This window comes from Manis pentadactyla, chromosome 4 (assembly GCF_030020395.1).
Source record: "Manis pentadactyla isolate mManPen7 chromosome 4, mManPen7.hap1, whole genome shotgun sequence".
Lineage (NCBI taxonomy): Eukaryota > Metazoa > Chordata > Mammalia > Pholidota > Manidae > Manis > Manis pentadactyla.
Window position 1 is genome coordinate 35229667 of NC_080022.1, and position 23124 is coordinate 35252790.

Below are 23124 nucleotides of genomic sequence, written 5' to 3' on the forward strand. Positions count from 1 at the left end.
TGGTCATGTTCTATTTCTTGACCTGAAAGGCAGTTACAAGGGCATGCTCATTTTGTGGAAATTCATTGAGTGTAAGCCTGCTCTCATATATCACTTCTCCTTGGCAGCCTTTCATAACACTTGTAGGTTTCTGTACAGTCACAGCAAAGACAATTATATATATCGTTTCTGAATCCACACCATGTACGAGTTCTCTGCTAGGAAACTAATACACATCATCTCAAATTTGTATAGTAATCCTCACGGTTTAAGCATTATTGTCCTTATTTTGTAAGTGAAGAAATTAAAGCTTTAGAAAGGTTAATCCTCACTCATGGAAAGGCAATCCTCATGGTAGGTATTATTGCTTTTATTTTATAAGTGAGGAAACCAAAGCTTTAGAAAGGTTAATTATGTTAAGCTTAATATAGTTTTTAGAATTGGGAAAACTGAACCTTAATCCACATCTATCCCAAAGCTCGTGACTCTATCTGCTATGCCATGTTAACTAGTATCTTGTGCTTACTGTAACCACAGCACTTCCTGCAGGATTTATAATTTCTGCTTACTGTCTTCTCTACCAATAAACATGCTGTCAGCACTAAATATTTATTTGAAAAAATGAATGAGTGAGTGTGTGCAAATGATTGAGTGTCATCCCTGTAGGCTAGACAGCTGGCAATAATTTCTCTTTCTGATCTGTGGATATGGAAAGTAGAGCTTTCCTGACCTGGAAATGAGATGAACTCTAACTATGTTTGTCTACTATTAATATTACTAGCAATAAAAAGCCAACATTTGAAAAAACACATGATTATTACTTTTGCTTAAATCTGATATTTTTAGAATTTTGCCTTGATTTGTGATCATGTCCTGCTGGTGGCCACAAGCTTCCAGGGAAAGCCTTAAAATGGTGTCCATGGTGAGGGGAAAATCTGGGCCACTTTTGCATCCTGGCTTTTCTGTTGTTGTAAGCAAATCAAAAGAGACTTAAAATCATCTAAACGTCTTCCATTTCAAAACAGTCCTTCAAAATATTAATTGGAAAAGAGGAAGACCAGAAAACCTCCTTTTATAGTGCCTGGAACTCAAGTCTGCAGAACAGAATGCTAAAGGCCTGGGTTTTCTTTGCCTCTCCTCTCAGCAGAGCTGTAATTGGGAAAAGGTAATTGCTGAGTTAACCCTACACTTTGTTTTCAGGCTTTTTGTTTTGTTTTTGTTTTTGCCTTCAAAGAAATATGGAATGTATACAGGAACTTATTTTAGATTAAAAGGTACTGATTTTAAATCTGGGTGTAAATATCTTTTTTCCTTCTTAACAAAATACTGAAAATTTTTAGAATATATTTTTAATGTTGGTGCATATGGCTTGAGAAAGAAAAACATGTTCAGATCCTACAGGCTGCCGGAGAGTCAGCTTAGACTTAGGTCAATTCAATAGCCATTTTATTCTTTCAAATTTACTCACTGACTATCCAAGATGGACCAGGCATGTTCTAGAGAGTGGGCATATGAAAGTGAGACAAAACAGGCAAATCCATGCCTTCATATGTAGCAAAAAATTTGGTTGCCTTTATATTTACTGAGCATCAACTGTGTGTCACAAGATGAATCAGTAGTAGGTTCTGTCTTCAAGGAGTTCAAAAGAGTAGAAAAGACAGATATGCAAACACAATTTAATAGAATGCATATAATAATTGAAGATTATTCAAAATCAGAAAAGAAAATGATAAATATGCCCAACAGAGATAAGCACAGAGTATTATGGTAGCACAGAGCAAGGGTACCTAATCTAAGTGGAGATGAAGGGAAAAAAATTGAGAGAAAGCTTCCTACAGGAGAAACATCTGGCAAGTTTTAATGGATATTTAGGAATCTGCCAGAGAAGATGCCAAGAAAGATGGAAAGGAATCGATGAAGCATTATGCTTATAGGGAAACTGTTTTGAAGTCTCACTAAACTGAACATATTGTATCTTTCCTTTGGTTTTAGATTTTCTGGTTCCCTATGATGCTTCTTCCTAGGAGTGCTTTAATTATAAATATTATACCAGTCTTAAAGACCTGCTTAAAAAGGTTATCTTTGCTGCCATAGTCTGACCCATGGCCCGCTCCGATGGCACAGGCAAAGTTAACTGCAGTCTAGTGCTGCTAGGCTTCATCTCTTCCCTGGGAGTCAGGGATTTCCAGAAGTCCCATAGATCAAAGTGAATGAACTAAGATGTTCAAAGGAGCCTACTCTGCTTTAATCTTGGCAGCACTTGCACCTGCAGACTTCAGTATACAGTCACCACATAAAAGCTCCAGTTAGAAGACATATACACTACATGTTCTTGGCTTAATTTCATTCTGTTATTTAATAAGTAAAGGATACCTCATGCAATCTCCAGGATACATCTACAGACAGGAAAGCAAGTGTAGCTAAATCATATAGATGTTTAAATTGAACAGTAAAGAACAAAGGCTCCTGCCTCTCCTGGAACCACATAGTCCCTCATCTCTGCTTATCTCCACACTGCTTTCCTATGCTTATTCATGGCTTTCCAGCAAGTCCATTAACTTCATTTTGCACGTGGCTTTAATGATCACCCTGATTCTGATGTTGTACCATGGCTTCCTATCCCCAATTCCTGACTTCACTTTGTGGGGCCCACCCTTACTTCTCTGTATCCCTATGTCCTGAAGACTAGGAAGTTTTAACAGCTTTCTTATCCTCCCAGGTTTGTGTGCATGTGTCTGCAACAGAGAGACATCTGATATCTGTGGTGGATGTGGCTAACAATCAATTCATCAACAGTGACTGACTTTGTTGGGGCTCTGGCTGTATGACACTGAGCAAATGACTTTTGAGTCTCTTTTCCCTCCTCTATAATAGGAGGATAATACCTAAATAAGATAAGTGTTTTAAGGGCTAAATGAACTTGAGCATTAAAAGTACCCAGAATAAGTGTCTTGTACATGGCTGGTGCTGTTAGAGGTAATTTTCTTCTCTTGCTCTCTCTTTCCTCTTGCTCTGAAGGCCAAATTCCAAGACTGTATATCTTGCATGGATGGATAACCTTCTAACACTAGGAAAGGTTGACTGGAACTTTGGATTCTTCTGGGCAAGAAAGAAGTATTCAGCTTTAATTCTTCCTTTTAAGAATAATCTCCTCTAGGTCTCTTAAAAGGGCAGGCAGGTCTATCAGGTTAGGGAAAGGAGAGAAAGACAAATTTTTCTGAGTTTCTGTGCTAAAAGGAAATCAGGACTAATTTCTAGTGTAAACTGCCTGTCTCCCAGTGATTCACCTCAGAGAGCTGGCATATTGCAAGTCCTTTACAGGGCCAGTCTTGTCTTTGGAGCAACTTTTACTAAGCCAAACAAAAAGCTCCTAGGAGGCCAGCTTCCTTAGGCTTAGACCAGCTGACACTGTAAAAGGAGGAACTTAGAGCTCACTACTCAACATCAAGAAGCATCACAATCACAATACTCAGCATAAGCTAAGCTCTACTCTGGCTATAAAATCCAAGACATTTTGAATTAAAATGTTCAAGAGAGTCTTTGGAGCATTCATCTGAGAATATATACTAATACTGCAATGTTTTTTCTTAGGTAAACATATCTTGGCAATTTTTCTGTATCATCTCATAGAGCCAAATATTCTTTATAACAGTTGTACAATATGGATATATCATAATGTAATTAATTACTCTATTTAAATTGTTATAGTTTTTCCCTGTTATGAACAATGTTGCAAAGAACATTTTCCAATGAATATTTCTATATTTTTGAGTAAATATTTCTGTGGGATAGATTTTTTGAAGAGGAATTCCTGAGTCAAAGAGTATATAATTTTAAGTTTTGACAGATATTATCAACTGCCATTCAAAAAGTTTGTATAGAACAGTATAAGAGAATTTCTCAACAGCTTTGCTAACTTTATCACAAAATTAAAAATATTCTTCCATACGATACAGTATTTTTTTCTACAGTTATATGAGGAACATTATGTTTACTAGACTACCATCACCAAGTCCCCCACACATACCCCATTACAGTCACTGTCCATCAGTGTAGTAAGATGCTGTAGAATCACTACTTGTCTTCTCTGTGTTGTACAGCCCTCCCTGTGCCCCCCCGCCATTATACATGCTAATCATAGTGCCCCCTTTCTTTTTTTCCCCGCCCCCATTATCCCTCCCTTCCCACCCATCCTTCCCAGTCCTTTCCCTTTGGTAACTGTTAGTCCATTCTTGGGTTCTGTGAGTCTGCTGCTGTTTTGCTCCTTCAGTTTTTTTCTTTGTTCTTATACTCCACAGATGAGTGAAATCATCTGGCACCCCTTTCTCCACCTGGCTTATTTCACTGAGTATAATATCCTCTAGCTCCATCCATGTTGCAAATGGTAGGATTTGATTTCTTCTTATGGCTGAATAATAGTCCATTGTGTATAGGTACCACATCTTCTTTATCCATTCATCTACTGATGGACATTTAGGTTGCTTCCATTTCTTGGCTTTTGTAAATTGTGCTGCGATAAACATAGGGGTGCATATGTCTCTTTCAAACTGGGCCATTGCATTTTTAGGGTAAATTCCTAGGAGTAGAATTCCTGGGTCAAATGGTATTTCTATTTTGAGTTTTTTGAGGAACCTCCATACTGCTTTCCACTGATACAGTATTTTAAAACTGTTTTGCATGCATTTATGAGAATAAGCATCTTTTCATATGTATACTAGCTTTTTCTGTGACCAACTACCTTTAACTTTTGCCCATTTTTCTATTGAGTAATTTGTCTTTACTTATGGATTTTAAAGTGCTTTTTGTAACTTAAGCAAACCAGCATTTGGGCTCTTCTGGTATTGTAAATATTCCCCTTCATCCTTTGTTGTTTATTTTTAGACTATGTTTATTTTTTTTCCCACTATAGATTGTTAAATATTGGTATTAGTCAAACTTACTAATCCTCTTTTGAAAAAGAAATGGCTTTTAAGATTTATGTGGTACTTACAGAGCTTGGGTTAGTTCTAAGATCACATTCTGATGGAAACTAGATTCCTTAGTACACATGTAGACAAGAAGGCTTTCAGCAAAGATTGTAGCATCCAAGTCAAACAGTGGGATCCCTCAGGCAACTCCTGCTGTGTTCTTACTACCTGAGTCACTGCTTTCTGGGCCCATGCATCACTTCAACTGGTAAATGCCTAGGTGCTGGGAAACCTGGTCAAATAGGTAATAATGTGGCCAGATTTGCAATTTAGAAAGCCCTCTGGTAGTTGTGTGGAGGATGGAATGGAAGGGGAGAGCCTGGAGGTAGAATACTACCAAGAAGGATGCTATATTAAACCAGTTGGGAGATGATTTGAATGTTAGCTAAAAAGTCAGTATTGAAACAGCAAGTAAATACATTAGGTAGTTGAATTCTGTCCAATTTTAGTGATGGGTTTTGCCACTAAAGTTGCTCTAAACCACTGATGTTAGTTCAGCCCAGTATTCTTCAGTAGCTACCTTGGCCCCCACTGCTGCTGGAGTGTCTTTCTAAAGCATAGCTGTTATGCTGCCTTAATACCCTTTCCCCACTTATTATGACTGGGGATCTCTGACTCATTTTTTTCCCTCTTGCTTCATAATATGGTTTTCTCAAAGTTAGAGAGGACAATGGCATGTAAGACTTTGTATTCATCTTGGTATACTCAGCATCCCACAAAGCAATTAGGATATATGTGGGTATTTATTAAATGTCTGTTGTTTTGGGTTTTTAAAAAATTGTGGTTAAGTCTAACTCATTTTTTGAAACCTTTAAAATCAATTTTTTGGTATGTAAATTACATATAATAAAATATACCTATTTTAAACAAACAGTTCGATGAGTTTTGTTAAATATATACTACTGTAATTACTACCCCAAACCAAGATACAGAGTATTCCCACCATCCCCCCAAATCCCCTTGTGCTTCTATTATGCCATTATACTATCCTATATTATTATATTATATATTATACTACTATACTCTAATACTAGTCACTACATTTTATTGTTAATAATTTGTTTAAGCTGTGCCTCTATCCCTATACTGTGAGCAACCTGAGGGCAGAAACTCCATCTTTCAATTTATACCACCTTGCAACACAGTGCCTGACACACAGTAGGTGATCAATTAAAAGTTAATTCAGAATCTTGCTATGTACTGACTGTTGACCTAAGCTCTTTGCAAGTATTTTTTATAATAACCACATGGGTCAACCGTATAATGATTCCCAATTTTCAGATGAGGAAAGTGAGGTACAGGAAGGTAGATACCTGTACATGGCCACACAGTTCAGTTACTAAACTTCTCTTGTCAGACAGTACAGATTTTCTTCTCTTCACAGCATTCCCTATAGTGTTTCTACTTAGTCCACTGCAGAAATCCTTATCTCTTCTTTCATTACTGATGTACCAAATTACTCCTGCTGTCTGAACTGTCACTACCCTGTCACTACATTAAACATATACTGAATACCTTACAATCTAATCTAGGTATCTATCTCAGAGTTTGGGTGGAAGACATTAACCTGGAGACAACTAAAAATATACAGGGCAGAAAATAAGTGAAAGAAAGCAAAGGACTGCTTAAGCAATCCTTTCTTGAAGTATGTCTTCTAGGTTTACTTATTCCTTCAATCCTTAAAGGAGCCATCATTTCATAACCAGATTATTATAAATGCCTCTTATTTACCTTGAAGGAGTCTCTTTTCCATCCAGAATGGTTTATGTTCCCCTGCCAGGTTATATCATTGCTCATTCCATATGGACTATTCTGTTTAAAGATCTGTAGCTCCCTGCTCAGCTTTCAAAGCCTTTTACCTGCTCCCACCAACCTACTCAGTCCATCTCCCACTACTTTGAGACAATACCTCCACTATTCCAGGCAGGAATAAAGAATTCCCCTGGAGAACCACTCTAATTTGTCCTGATGTACCCTTATACTTTTCCTAATGTATTGAAATGTACCAATTTTCAATATAATACCTTTAACCTCAACAATGCTGAGAGGTGAAGGGTACATGGGAGTGAGGGGAGAAAGAGGTAAGGGTCTCCTTAACAGATCTTGATATTAGAGAGGTAGTTTGGGCTGAGCTGTGTATCATTCTCTATGCAACTGGCTCTGGAAAGTCCCATTTCACAGAGCTTCTGTCCAGAACCCATATATTTCAGGCTTGTCCTCAGAGCACATACCCTTTCACTACATGTGAGGCTAGCACTGGTATAAAACTGCATATCCAGACACCAAAAGCCACAATCCCATTTGGTAGTACAGCTGACTCTTGAACTATATGGTTTGAACTGCATGGGTCCACTTATATGCAAATTTTTCCCAATAAATATATTGGAAAAATTTTGGAGATGTGTGACAATTTGAAAAAACATCTTCTCTAGCTTAATTTCTAATAATAATACAGTATATAATACATATAACATACAAAATGTGTATTGATTTACTACTTATGTTATCAGTAGGCTTCTGGCCAACAGTAGGTTATTAGTAGTTAAGTTTTTGGGGAGTCAAAAGTTACAAGCAGATTTTCAACTGCATGGGGTATTGGTACCCCTAAACCCCACATGGTTCAATGGTCAAGTGTATTAAGGAAACATTTTTTTTTAAGGTGTGATAATGGTTAATTTTTTTTTAGGTATGTTAATGGTATTGAGATATTGTTTAAGAGATAAAAAGATTGTTTATATTTTAGAGATACATACTGAAATATTTACAGATAATTACAACTGAAATAATTACAGATGAAATTAGATCATCATGACTTGCTTTAAAATAATCTGGCATGATCTTACTACACTAATGGACAGTGACTGCATTGGGGTATGGGTGGGGACTTGATAATATGGGTAAATGTGGTAACCACATTGTTTTTTCATGTGAAGCCTTCATAAGAGCGTATATCAATAATACCTTAATTAAAAAAATAATAAAAAATAAAATAGAATAATTTGGTATGACAGTGGGGAGGTAGGTGGTGGCATATATAAAATAAGATAAGCCATGAATTGATAGTTGTTGAAGCTGTGTGACAGATACATGGGAGTTCCTTACATTACTTTCTCTATTTTTGTATTTGTGTGAAATTTGCCATAATAAATAATTTAAAACAATCATGATCTCTACTACTATTGCATCCCCACCTAGCACATCAAAGCCAGGGCCTATTTCACAGGGCATTTCCACTTGGGAATAAAAAATAAACCCTTTCATGGCCAAGAGTCAACTTCATGTTTGGCATATGGGTAGTCCAGACTGGTAACTGGAAAACAGGTTCTGGAACGCTCTCTAATCTTGGCAGCAAGTTTCCTTGCTATTTAAAAAGAAAAGTCTCTGCAATTACTGTGGAGCGTAAGCTGTACATTCTAGGAAGGCAGGGCCCATGTCTGCTTAATCACCACTGACCCCATGGTTGATCTAGCACAATACCTGCCTCATAACAAGTGTTTAATAAATATTTTCCTGACTCAGTGAAAAAACAGAATATAGAGGGGAGCAGCACAATAGTGTCCTGGGGAGGGGAAACAGAGAAACAACAATCCTTGGGAAAATTTGTGTGAGTCCAAATGGTTTGTTTTACCATTGGCTCTGCCTGGGCCTCCCAGTAGGGGTTTAGCAGGTGTGCAAGGTGAGGGTTAGGATACTGCTAGAGATATATTGGGCACAGAGGAACAGATCTCCTTCCCTTAATATTCCTGCATATATCCAAGTTCATCAGCCAAGGGCACGCTAGCATTTAAACTCAGGTCCTCAGACTCCCTTCACCAGCTGATCTGAGGGAACTTGTGGTCCAGCATACTTGCTTCCAGTTCACCACTGCTATTCAAGGCAGAAACTTACAGCAGCCATCAAGGGAGACAAGCTGGTCTCTCTTCTTAACCACACAAGTATTAAATCTTTTCCTATCTGTTCCTCTGAGGATTCTAGTTGCACTTCCCACCAAAAATCCTTAAGATCAACTGCAAAAAGGGTTTTCTCTCTGGAAACCCAAGTCCTATTATCTGCCTGACACAGTCTCTGGGAAGCATTTAAGGCACACAGTTCTGTTCTCAAAGCAAAACAGAAAAAGTACCAAATTTTGTTTTTCTGTATTCATGAAAGTTCACTCAGTGAGGTGGACTTCTTTTCCAAAATTGGAGGGAACTTGTTTTTCTTTTTTTCTTCCTCTTGGGTAAGTCTCTGATTCTTTGCTAAGAGGGCCCATCTATAGGATAACTGCCTAGGGGAAGGACATCTGCTTGGAGACAAACCAAACCTCCAAGAGCTGGAAGCTCACCCTTCCTTGCAGAAGAGAGTAAGAGCCCAGAACTGTGTAGAAAGAGGCATCATAGGTTACTATTAGTTTTACGAAACTATTTTGCTGGTTTATTTTAACACAGGCCCCAAAAATACAATTAGGGGAATCTGTGGTACAGACAAAAATAACAGTATGCTGATAACATGATTTCTAAAACAAAGGTGAGAATCAACTGTGTTATTTATATATAAAGCTATCTAATATTATTAAGGTTTGAAACTGTTAACTAAGTCACACGGTAGCTTAAGCACTGAGGGTTTGACTCTACCTCCCTCTTTCTTACTCATTTTCCATTAGGAAGTCCACAACATATTTTTTCAAGCAGTAGAGATGGGCATCCACAAGGCCTGTGTGGAAACGTATTCTAGGGTGCCTGCAAAAAAAGAATAAGAGAGAAGGGGCTCATGATCAGGTAACACGGGTTCTATCCTATTATTAAGTAGTAGGCATTAGAAAGTTTATACCAGTCAGAGCTACGCTGCCTACACCCCGCTCTGCGGAGACCACGAGGGTGGATCACAGCTCTGATCCTGTCACAAAGGTCTTCTCTTTATAGAAACCCTCTCTCACGTTTTATGAGGCCTTCAGGTGAGCCATCAAATCACTGACAAGTCACCTTCTTTTATTCTATCACAAACTGTCACAAACTCTGACCCACAATTCTTATAACTGACATTTTCCTGCTTCCACTCCAATTGCCCCACTTACTGCAAGGTCATACTTTAGCCATGCTTTCCACCAGGATTTGGTATGTATTACTCCATTTTCAAAGAAGTAAAATTCTATGAAAACTCCCTAACTCCCTTCTCTTATGTATTCATCAGGACCATTCCCAGATATATTTCCTCCAGGACATCTTCACTTACAACCCAAGTTCCTGCTCCCACAACACTCGGTGCCCACCACTGTCGGATAGATGACTTATCATCCAGTAAGGTAACGACCTACTGACTTGTCTCCCTCCCACTAGACTGAAATTCCCTAAGGGTAGAGATTTATCTTTATAGCCTTAGCAATGTACCCGACACAGAGTAAATGCTTAATAAATACTTCTTAAATAAACAAAAAAATGAATAGATCAGGTTTATATGTAAAAAATAGAATTTTACCTATGTGGTGCCAGGGTTGCATCTGAAGTCCATACCCTGACAATTTTCTCCCTTAATCTATCCAATATGGAAAGTTGTATTTTCCTGTTCAGTCCCTTGATTTACAAATTTCCTTGAATCATTCCACACACTCTACAGATATTGTCAAATCTTCACAACTACCTCTTGAGGTAGATAAATTACTCTCATTTTTATAGCTGAGGTCAACTTGCATTATACAGCCAGGAAAGGAATAACTTAAAAGCTTGAATAACCACCTTCTAAACCTGCTATCGATCCCTAGCATATATGGCACTAACATTCATATAGCATTTTATGGTTTATAAATGTTTTTTTCAGCTTTTTACTGTCATCCTGTGAAGTAGGTAAAAGAAAAAAAATTCTTCCATTTAAAAAAAATTTCAGAAACTTAGGTTGTATCTCAAGGCCAGAGATTTAGATACAAATCTGGAATACAATGAAAGCACAGAGATGAATGATTCAGATTATTTTTTCTTTCAGACAAAAATATAGCAAATGTAAATCTTGGGATTGGAAGACTTATGACTAAGGCCAAAAATGTGGTTTCCTTGTTTCATTTTATTGTTTTTGAATGATATTACAAATAAGGATTGATAATTTAAAGTAAAACAAAATAAAGCCAAACAACCTCAAAGAGAGGCCAGTAAAATCAGGGTAACTGGCTGACTGCTCTGCGTGAGTGCGATTTGTATAACATACAGTAAGAAATCAGTGAATGGAAATGAGTAAGAGATTTAGAAATAGTTGTAATTTAAATTACTTGCCACTCAGAAAAAGTTCATTACAATAAGAAATAAAATATTGAAAATTTGTGAGAATCCTTTCAATGATTAAAATGAAAGCTCAGGGATACGGTATAAAAATAACCTTTAATCTTCAAAGTCTGTAAGATCTCTGAAAAGCTCCCACAGGTTTTTTCTTCTCTTCATCTAACAAAAAAAATTTTTTAATGCTTTTAAAATGGTCAATTATAAAAAAAGAAAAAATGAGTAGAGAACAAAAGAGAAAAATCTTAGAAAGGTGGAACAGAAAACAGACAAAGATACAAGAAACCGAGGACAATATAAACCATCAGGAACATAAAGAATATCTTTGGGTTATTTTTACAGACTTTAAAAAAAAGAGTAAGTTGCAGATTTTAGAATTAGAATTTGTAATGTTTGAATGAAATAAAACATGTTTTTATGACCTTAAAAACAGGAATATCAGTTTAAAAGCAAGGAACAAAACCAACAGGTGAAATAATTATAACAATTCTTTAATAATTCTTATTAATAATGTTATTTGAGAATAAAGAAATAAATAATGGGAAAGATCCAGGGATAAGCATTTACTGTTTAACTGTAAAAATCAATGGCTTTTAAAGCATTCTTCATAAAAATTCTTAGCTTGTCTGCATAATAGAGTGTCTATACCTACCTTCAGTGTGCCAGAGAGAGGTCTGGCTTTGTGAGGACTCTCACAACCAATTACTCATTATCACCCATGTGTGCATACTGCATTCCCAAAGGGAGAAACTTCATTTTGAGCTCAGCTGGGGCAGATTTCTCAGGTGGCACAATATTAACGTGTTATGCATTAGCCCCATAGCCTCATACATTTCACTCTGTGGGTTCAGAATTTCTGTTGTCGATTTCACCTTATCCAAAGTTCTCTCCAATTCTTTAACCCATCTCTTATCTGAACTGTTTGACTGCCATGGTTCCTTTATCTTCTAATACCCTTGCAATCTGACTATGGGTGAAGTGAGGTAGGTGCAGGGCACTGGCCCCACTGAGGCCCACTTTGCTCTAGAGAGTCTATTGTATTTTTCACTTAGCCCCATCCCTCTCTTATTGGCTTCTAGGTCTCTCGTCTACTCTTTCATTCTGCTTCCCCATATCCTGGGTCTTCCTCTCTAGAACCAGTATGAGTTTACCTCACCAAGAATCCTTTTTTTCTCTACCCACTTTATATTGTACTGAAACAGATGTCTCCTAGAACACTACTGGAAAAGATAGTATAGATTATGTACTCATGGTTTTATCTTCATTTGTTCTTTTCCAAATGCAATCTAAAGAGGAAAAGAAAATTACTTTTGAAAAATGATTTCTGGAAGTCACTACATTTAGGAATCTACCACTCAAACATGCATTCCCCAACATTTGCTAATGGCTAGTGATGGTAACAGGCTTTGTGCTAGATAGACAGATGAATAGGACAGATCTGATTTCTGCCACAACGTAGTTTAATAGTCTGTGAGGCAATTTCCTTTCAAAGCTCCTCAAAGAATTTCTGGCTCAAATCTTTTTTTTAATTATGGTAAAATATACATGCTATAAAAGTTACCATTTAAACCATTTTCAAGTGTACAGTTCTGTGGCATTAAGTGCATTCATATTGTAGTGTGACCATCACCAACATCCATCTCCAGAACTTTTTCATCTTCCTGAACTGAAATTCTGTACCCATTAAACACGAATTCCCCATTCCCCTCTCCCCTTAGCTGCTTGCAATCACCATTCTACTTTATATCTTTATGAATCTGAGTACTCTGGGAACCTCAGGTAAGAGGAATCATACAATATTTGTCCTTTTTGTGACTGGCTTATTTTACTTAGCATAACATCTTTAAGGTTCATCCGTAGTGTAGCATGTTTCAAAATGTCCTTTTTTTTTTTAGATAATTATTTTTTATTGAAGGGTAGTTGACGCACAGTATTACATTACATTAGTTTCAAGTGTACAACACAGTGATAAAACATTTATATACATAATTCTAGGTTCCAGCTATCACCCTACCAAGCTGTTACAATATCTTGACTATATTCCTTATGCTATACATTACATCCCGGTTACTTATTTATTTTACCATTGGAAGTCTGTCCTTTTTTTTTTTTTTTTTTTTGTGAGGGCATCTCTCATATTTATTGATCAAATAGTTGTTAACGACAATAAAATTCTGTATAGGGGAGTCAATGCTCAATGCACAATCATTAATCCACCCCAAGCCTAATTTTCGTCAGTCTCCAATCTTCTGAGGCATAACAAACAAGTTCTTACATGGAGAACAAATTCTTACATAGTGAGTAAGTTACATAGTGAACAGTACAAGGGCAGTCGTCACAGAAACTTTCGGTTTTGCTCATGCATTATGAACTATAAACAGTCAGTTCAAATATGAATACTCATTTGGTTTTTATACTTGATTTATATGTGGATACCACATTTCTCTCTTTATTATTATTATTTTAAATAAAATGCTGAAGTGGTAGGTAGATACAAGATAAAGGTAGAAAACATAGTTTAGTGTTGTAAGAGAGCAAATGTAGATGATCAGGTGTGTGCCTGTAGACTATGTGTTAATCCAAGCTAGACAAGGGCAATAAAACATCCACGTATGCAGAAGATTTCTCTCAGAACGGGGGGGGTGAGGTTCTAAGCCTCACCTCTGTTGATTCCCAATTTCTCACCTGATGACCCCCTGCGACTGTGCCTGTCTTAGGTTGTTCCTCCCTTGAGGAATCTTACCCGTCTCTGGCTAAAAAGTCATCTTCCGGGGCCATACAGAGAAATGTGAAGTTGGTAAGTGAGAGAGAAGCCTTCTTGTTTGAAATGGTTAGCTTTTTATTTCTTTGCATATTTATGCCCTGTAGCTTCTATGCCCAGCATTTGTCTTGAGGTGTCTTTACCACTTGGAAGAATTATGATACTCGGTAAATTTGATATGAGGCACGAATTCTATTTAAGGGTTGTAATTAGGAAGGAAGAAGAAAAGCTATAGAAGTAGCAGGCGGAAGAAAACATGGGAAGATTGATTATTTCTTTGACATGTCTTCTTGTAGAGTAACCTCAGCATGTATAGGTTTTAAGCTACTACTTAAATTGCGCACACACATTAACATAATAGGAGTATAGTTACATAACCAAAGCATATCTGTAATTACCAGCCATCTCCAGTGAAACCAAGAAAACCAGTTAGGCACCTTAGGCATTTGTGAAAACTTATCTATGATATGGTGGATATTGTCCAACTGAACTTGAACAGTCTGAGAAAAATCAGACAAATTAAAACAACCCATTCCTGGGGAATGTTCACATCCCTTATGTTCTTTTAACAGTAAATAGTCTGTAGTTGTAAGATTTTGGAGCACTACAATTTGCAGTTCTCCTAATTCTTGGTTGAATTCCAACAGTATAGATCCAGTCAAATTTGTTGTTTCACTGTATGCACAGGCCAGCTTAGATATCTCCTTCATTCCCATGGCAAGTCCAGGAGCTGGTGGGATGAGTGCATCTACAGCTGTAGCAGTGCGTGGATCTTTGTTGGGGTTTTTTGATGATCATCTTCTGGCATGAGTCTTCCAGAGAGTGCTGATGTTGGAAGTTCTCTTTCATATCGTATCTTAGTTCATTTTCAGGGTAGCCCAATTAGGCTTTGATCCTCTGTATAAACGCAAACAGACCCTTTGTCTACACTTTTATATGCCCTTTATACCCTTGTGTAGAACTCATTGGAGGTTACCACACAGGAACTGCCCTTTTTGTTTTGTTTTTGGTATCACTAATCTACACTTACATGATGAATATTATGTTTACTAGGCTCTCCCCTATACCAGGTCTCCCCTATAAACCCCTTTACAGTCACTGTCCATCAGCATAGCAAAATGTTGTAGAATCACTACTTGCCTTCTCTGTGTTGTACAGCCCTCCCTTTTCTCCTACCCCCCCGTGCATGTTAATCTTAATACCCCCCTACTTCTCCCCCACCCTTATCCCTCCCTACCCACCCATCCTCCCCAGTCCTTTTCCCTTTGGTACCTGTTAGTCCATTCTTGAGTTCTGTGATTCTGCTGCTGTTTTGTTCCTTCAGTTTTTCCTTTGTTCTTATATTCCACAGATAAGTGAAATCATTTGGTATTTCTCTTTCTCCGCTTGGCTTGTTTCACTGAGCATAATACCCTCCAGCTCCATCCATGTTGCTGCAAATGGTTGGATTTGCCTTTGTCTTATGGCTGAGTAGTATTCCATTGTGTATATGTACCACATCTTCTTTATCCATTCATCTATCGATGGACATTTAGGTTGCTTCCAATTCTTGGCTATTGTAAATAGTGCTGCGATAAACATAGGGGTGCACTGATCTTTCTCATACTTGATTGCTGCATTCTTAGGGTAAATTCCTAGGAGTGCAATTCCTGGGTCAAATGGTAAGTCTGTTTTGAGCATTTTGATGTACCTCCACACTGCTTTCCACAATGGTTGAACTAACTTACATTCCCACAAGCAGTGTAGGAGGGTTCCCCTTTCTCCACAGCCTCGCCAACATTTGTTGTTGTTTGTCTTTTGAATGGCAGCCATCCTTACTGGTGTGAGGTGATACCTCATTGTAGTTTTAATTTGCATTTCTCTGATAATTAGCGATGTGGAGCATCTTTTCATGTGTCTGTTGGCCATCTGTATTTCTTTTTTGGAGAACCGTCTGTTCAGTTCCACTGCCCATTTTTTAATTGGGTTATTTGTTTTTTGTTTGCTGAGGCATGTGAGCTCTTTATATATTCTGGACGTCAAGCCTTTATCGGATGTGTCATTTTCAAACATAGTCTCCCATACTGTAGGGATCCTTTTTGTTCTATTGATGGTGTCTTTTGCTGTACAGAAGCTTTTCAGCTTAATATAATCCCATTTATTCATTTTTGCTGTTGTTTTCCTTGCCCGGGGAGATATGTTCAAGAAGAGGTCACTCATGTTTATGTCTAAGAGGTTTTTGCCTATGTTTTCTTCCAAGAGTTTAATGGTTTCATGACTTACATTCAGGTCTTTGATCCATTTTGAGTTTACTTTTGTATATGGGGTTAGACAATGGTCCAGTTTCATTCTCCTACATGTAGCTGTCCAGTTTTGCCAGCACCATCTGTTGAAGAGACTGTCATTTCGCCATTGTATGTCCATGGCTCCTTTATCAAATATTAATTGACCATATATGTCTGGGTTAATGTCTGGATTCTCTAGTCTGTTCCATTGGTCTGTGGCTCTGCTCTTGTGCCAGTACCAAATTGTCTTGATTACTATGGCTTTATAAAAATGTCCTTTCTTTTTAAGGCTGAATAATATTCTATTGTATGTATATACTATATTTTGTTTATCTACTCATCTTTCTATGGACACTTGGTTTGTTTCCATATTTTGGCTATTGTGAATAATGTTGCCATGAATATAAGTATACAAGTATCATTTAATTTTCTGCTTTCACACATACATTTAATTTTTACTATTCTGAAAAACTTAAAATATATATCAAATCAGAGGAAAACAAAAAAAAATCCTGTGTATCCATCAAACACATTAAGAAATTATCAATATTTTCCAATCTTTATTTTAATTTTTTGCTGTAGTATTTATTACGGGTTGAATTGTGTCCCTCCAAAAATATTTTGAAGTTTACTTCCAGTACCTGTGAATGTGACCTTATTTGGAAATAGGATCTTTGCAGATGACCAAGTTAAGAAGAGGTTACTGGGGGGAGAAGGGACCCTAATCTGATATGAATGGTGTCCTTATATGAGGGGAAATTTGGACACAGAGGCAGACATGTACAGATGCAAGACAATACAGGGAGAATGCCATCCCAAGCCAAGGATGCCTAAGGCTACCAGAAGCTAGGGAAGAGGAACAGAACAGATTCTCCCTCACAGCCCTCAGAAGGAACCAACCCTGCCAACACCTTGATTTTGGACTTCTAGCCTTCAGGACTGATATAATTTCTGTTGTTCTAAGGCATCCAATTTGTGGGTGGCACCATAGCATTACTTGGTTAGGACAAACCTAGCAAATTAATACAGTATTTTATGGCAAATTCCAGAAATAATGCCATTTTACCTGTAAATACTTCAGGATGTGTAGTATGCATTTCAAACTGATAAGGACTTTAAAATATAATAATCACTATATCATTACCATACCTAATAAAAACATCAATGACTTCATAATGCCTTCTAATATCCAATCCATATTCAGATTTCTCTTTTTTCAGTTAATTTGTCTGAATCAGGATTTGATCAAAGTCTCACATTGCATTTGGTTATTTCATTAAAAAGTATAATGCTACAAAATTTCTCTTTCCTTATTCTCCTGCCAAGCTACATATAGTTAGAGTGAGTCACCTGTCTTGTAGAACACATTCTATGGCTGATTGCTTTGCCAGGTATCTTTTAAAAAATTTTTTTTATTGAAGTATGATTTACATAACAAAATGTACCTGCTTTAGGTGTACAAATGAATTATTTTTAGAACATTTACAGACTTGTACAATTACTACTACAATCCAGTTATAGAACATTTCAATCACCTGAGTGAAATCTTACTTAACTGCCACCACTCAATCCCCTTTCTCATTGTCATGTTCAATCAGTCACTAATTTGCTTTCTATGTCTACAAATTTGCCTTTTCTTTTTTTTTTAATAGCCATTCTAGCGGATGTGAAGTGGTACCTCATTGTGGTTTAAATTTATATTTCCCTAGCAACTAGTTATTTTGAGAATCTTTTATGTGCCTATTAGTCATTTGTACATCTTTGGTTATATATTCATTTAAATCTTTTGCTCATTTTTAAATTGGGTTGTCATCTTATTGAGTTGTGAGTTCTTATCTTCTTATTTTCTCAGTGTTGTCTTTTGAGATTTGAAGTCTTTAATTTTGAAGAAATAAACTTTGTCAATCTTTTTTCTTTCAAGAATTATGTATTTGGTGTTATAACTAAGAACACTTTGTCTATCCCAAGTTCATGAAGATTTTGTTTTCTTCTAAAACTTTTATAGTTTTAGCTCTTACATTAGGTCTACAATCCATTTTCAATTTTGTGTAAGAAACAAGGTAAGGGTCTAACCTAATAATTTTCCATGTGAATATCAAACTGTCCCAGTACCATTTGTGTAAAAGACTATCCTTTGCTTTCTGAGTTGTTTGACATCTCTGGTGAAATACAATTGACGATAAATGTAAGGTTTTATTTTTGGACTCTCAATTTTTATCTTATGTCTATCCTTATGCCAGTACACTGTCTTGATTACTGTAGTTTTATAAGTTTTGAATTTAGGAAGTGTAAGTTTTTCAACTTTTTTGTTCTTTGTCAAAATTGACTTTTGGTTATTTTGGGTCCTCTGTATTTCTATATAACTTTTAGGATCAACTTGTCAATTTCTTTAAGAACACTACTGAGATGCTGATATGGTTTACACTGAATCTATAGATCAATGTGGGGAGAACTGCCATTTTAACAATACTTAATCTTCTAATCCAGGAACATGGAATGTGTTTCCATATACTTAAATTTTATTTAATTTCTCTCAGCAATATTTCATAATTTTCAGTATGTAAGTCTTTTGCTCTTCTATTAAATCTATTCCTAATTATTCTTTTTTATGGAATGGAATTATTTTCTTATCATTTCAATTTTGTATTGTTCATTGCCCAGTATTTAGAACTATAACTGCCTTTTGTATATATATATTGGTCTTGTATCTTGCAACCTTGCCAAACTCTTATTAATTCTAGTAGTTTTGTGGATTCCTTAGAATTTTGTATATACAGGCATACAGGATCATGTTGTCTATGGATAAAGATAGTTATACATCTATCTTTCCAATATGGATACCATTTCTTTCTTTTCCTTGCCTGAATGAACTGGCTATAACCTCCAGTACAATGATGAACAGAAGCAGTTAGAGAAGACAATCCTTGCTATGTTCCCATTTTAGTGGAAAACATTCAGTCTTTCACTATTAAATATAATGTTATCTGCAAGTTTTTTGTCGATGTCCTTTATCAAGCTGAGGAAGTTCCCTTCTGTTCCTAGTTTGCTAGAAGTTTTTATTATGAATGAGTGGTAGATTCTGTCAAATGTTTTTGATGAGTATATTTAGATAATCACATGGTTTTTATCTTTTCTTCTATTAACATTGTATCTTATGTTAATTGATTTTGATGTTAACCTTGCAACCCTGGATTAAATGTCACTTAGTCACAGTGTATAAATGTGCACATTTTATAAATGTTGCTGGATTCAATTTTCTAATATTTTGTTGAGGATTTTTCATCTATGTTCATGAAGGATATTGGTCTTTTGTCTAGATTTGGTATTGGAGTTATATTGGCTTCACACAATAAGTTGGAAAGTGCTCCCTCTTTCAATTTCTGAAAGACTTTGTGAAGGATTAGCATTATTTCTTCTTAAATGTTTGATAGAATTCATTAAAGAAGTTATCTGGGCCTTGGCTTTACTTTGTTGAAAGAATTTTAATTACTAATTCAATTTTATTGCTTGTTATAGGCCTATTCAGATTTTCTTTTTCTTCTTGAGTTAGTTGAGTTAGGATGTAGCACATGATCTTTGTGGCTAAGACTATACCATGCTGATTAATACAAGGTCTCCTATGCTCTGAACTCTTTAATATTCTCAGTATATCACTATGTGTGCTCTTTAACCTAACATTTTAATTGATTCTAGTCACTTAAGGGGAGGACAGAAGGGAACCAACATTTGTTGAATAGTTTTTATGTGCCATGCATTCTTCAATGTATTTTCATATATACTAATCTGCATCCAATCCTAACATCTCTGTCTTCACTTTACAGGTGAGGAAAGCATAGATTCAGAGAGGTTAAATAAGTTTTCTAGGCCACAGAGGAAGATAATAGTAGAACTGGGATTAAAACCTAGGTATGTGTGACTCTAAAACTTTTCTAGTATCTCATAAGGTCTTTCAAGCAACTTCTTTCTTTTCTCTATATAAAACTCTAGGAGTTCTATATAGATAAAGCCCTGCTCCAAACAGTTTCATATCTAAATCTGGGGCAAGAACAAGAAAAACAAATCTTTTTCCAAGGAAGGGCTGGTTAGTAGCGATCTTGCAAAGATAGCTGGCAGTGGGCATCTTCCCAAGAGGAAGAACTCTCTCCCCAAAGAGGAACCAGGCAGTGACCCTGAAGAGGCAGGAAACAGGAATGTCCCCAAGGAGGAGGAAATTCTCTTCCAAGGAGAAGACCCTCAGCACTGGACCTGAAGAGGATGTTGGTGGCAAGAGCGGCAGCTCCGAGAAAAAGGAGAAGTCACAAAGACTATCCCAGGAGAATAGAATGGACGTTTCCCTGGTGGGACACAGCCCACGGTGATGCTTCCCACCCTACCCCACCCGCTATAGAATAAAAACAAATTCACAAGGAAAAGAAACTGGGGGCAAGAAACGGAGAATGCTTGGTTGGGATTAAAAAAAAAATCTGTGTTTGTACTGGCTCCCCTGCTGAACAGCCTACTTAGGAGTTTATTAGCTACTAGTACCATTCAGAAAGGAATTTGCTAAGGAATGGTGTACTAAGCATTGACCCTAAGACGAGCCTGGAGGAACATGTCTCCCAAGTTTTCTCGTACATTCTTGGATAGCGGAAAAGCAGATATTAAGAAGCAACTGCCTGCTTTGGGCGGATTATTATTATTATTATTTTTAAAATTTTATTTTGGTATCATTAATCTATAATTACATGAAGAACATTATGTTTACTAGGCTCCCCCCTTCACCAAGTCCCCCTCACATACCCCTTCACAGTCACTGTCCATCAGCGTAGTAAGATGCTGTAGAATCACTACTTGTCTTCTCTGTGTTGCACAGCCCTCCCCTTGCACCCCCCCGCACTATACATGCTAATCGTAATGCCCCCTTTCTTTTTCCCCACCCTTATCCCTCCCTTCCCACCCATCCTCTCCAGTTCCTTTCCCTTTGGTAAGTGTTAGTCCATTCTTGAATTCTGTGATTCTGCTGCTGTTTTGTTCCTTCAGTTTTCCTTTGTTCTTATACTCCACATATGAGTAAAATCATTTGGTACTTGTCTTTCTCCACCTGGCTTATTTCACTGAGCATAATACCCTCTAGCTCCATCCCTGTTGTTGCAAATGGGAGGATTTGTTTTCTTCTTATGGCTGAATAATATTCCATTTTATATATGTACCACATCTTCTTTATCCATTCATCTACTGATGGACACTTAGGTTGCTTCCATATCTTGGCTATTGTAAATAGTGCAGCAATAAACATAGGGGTGCATGTGTCTTTTTCAAATTGGGCTGCTGCATTCTTAGGGTAAATTCCTAGAATTGGAATTCCTGGGTCAAATGGTATTTCTATTTTGAGCATTCTGAGGAACCTCCATACTGCTTTCCACAATGGTTGAAGTAATTTACATTCCCACCAGCAGTGTAGGAGGGTTCCCTTTTCTCCACAACCTCGCCAATATTTGTTGTTGTCTTTTGGATGGTGGCGATCCTTACTGGTGTGAGGTGATATCTCATTGTGGTTTTAATTTGCATTTCTCTGATGACAAGTGATGTGGAGCATCTTTTCATGTGTCTGTTGGCCATCTGAATTTCTTCTTTAGAGAACTGTCTACTCAGCTCCTCTTTTGGGCGGATTATTTTTAAATGTCAAGGAGTTCAAGGACTAAGCTGTGTACATGTGTTTCAATATTTACTTATCTGAATTTTTTCCTAATATTCACAACTTTGAAGTACTCTGTGTCAGGAACAAAGCTTTAAGATCTCTAGGGAAACCACAGGGAAGACTACTACATTGACACTGGTCTTCAGGATTATGCAGGACTGCAGACTCTTAAGATTTTTTTTATTAAGGTATCATTGATATACACTCTTATGAAGGTTTCACATGAAAAACATTGTGGTTACTACATTTGCCCATACTATCAAGTCCCTCACTGCAGTCACTGTCCGTCAGTGTAGTAAGATGACACAGAGTCACTACTTGTCTTCTCTGTGCTACACAGTCTTCCCTGTGACCCCCCCACCATACACCATGTATACCAATCATAATACCCCTCAATCCTCTTCTCCCTCCCTCCCCACCTATCCTTCCCCACCCCTCCCCTTTGGTAACTGCTAGTCCCTCTTGGAGTCTGTGAGTCTACTGCTGTTTTGTTCCTTCAGTTTGGCTTTGTTGTTATAATCCACAGATCAGGGAAATCATTTTATACTTGTCTTTCTCTGCCTGGCTTATTTCACTGAGCACAATATCCTCTAGCTCCATCCATGTTTTTGCAAATGGTAGGATTTGTTTTCTTCTTATGGCTGAATAAGTATTCCTTTGTGTATATGTACCACATCTTTATCCACTCATCTACTGATGGACACTTAGGTTGCTACCATATTTTGGCTATTATTACCATATTTTGGTAAATAGTGCTGTGATAAACACAGGGGTGCATATGTCTTTTTGAATCTGAGATCTTGTTTTCTTTGGGTAAATTCCTAGGAGTGGAATTCCTGGGTCAAATGGTATTTCTATTTTTAGTTTTCTGAGGAACCTCCATATTCCTTTCCACAATGGTTGAACTAATTTACATTCCCAACAGCAGTGTATGAGGGTTCCCCTTCTCCGCATCCTCGCCAGCATTTGTTATTCCTAGTCTTTTCAATGCTGGCCATCCTAACTGGTGTGAGGTGATATCTCATTGTGGTTTTAATTTGCATTTCCCTGATAATTAGCAATGTGGAGCAACTTTTCATGTGCCTGTTGGCCATCTGAATTTCTTCTTTGGAGAAGTGTCTGTTCATATCCTCTGCCCATTTTTTAATAGGGTTATTTGCTTTTTGGGTGTTGAGGCATGTGAATTCTTTATATATTTTGGATATTAACCCCTTGTCGGATATGTCATTTACAG

General features: G+C 37.1%; 1 protein-coding gene across 4 annotated transcripts in view; it reads right to left on the reverse strand.

Annotated features, from left to right (window-relative positions):
* Positions 1–23124, reverse strand: part of EIF2B3 (eukaryotic translation initiation factor 2B subunit gamma) — a 169362-nt gene that overhangs the window by 31328 nt on the left and 114910 nt on the right. For 3 of the 4 annotated variants that reach the window (XM_057500155.1, XM_057500154.1, XM_036893031.2), the window contains exon 6: positions 9575–9664. The exons of the other annotated variant lie outside the window; for it this stretch is intronic. In XM_057500155.1, the coding sequence (XP_057356138.1) occupies positions 9575–9664 (90 nt within the window). The remainder of the gene's footprint in view (positions 1–9574; positions 9665–23124) is intronic. 4 annotated transcript variants of the gene reach the window in all.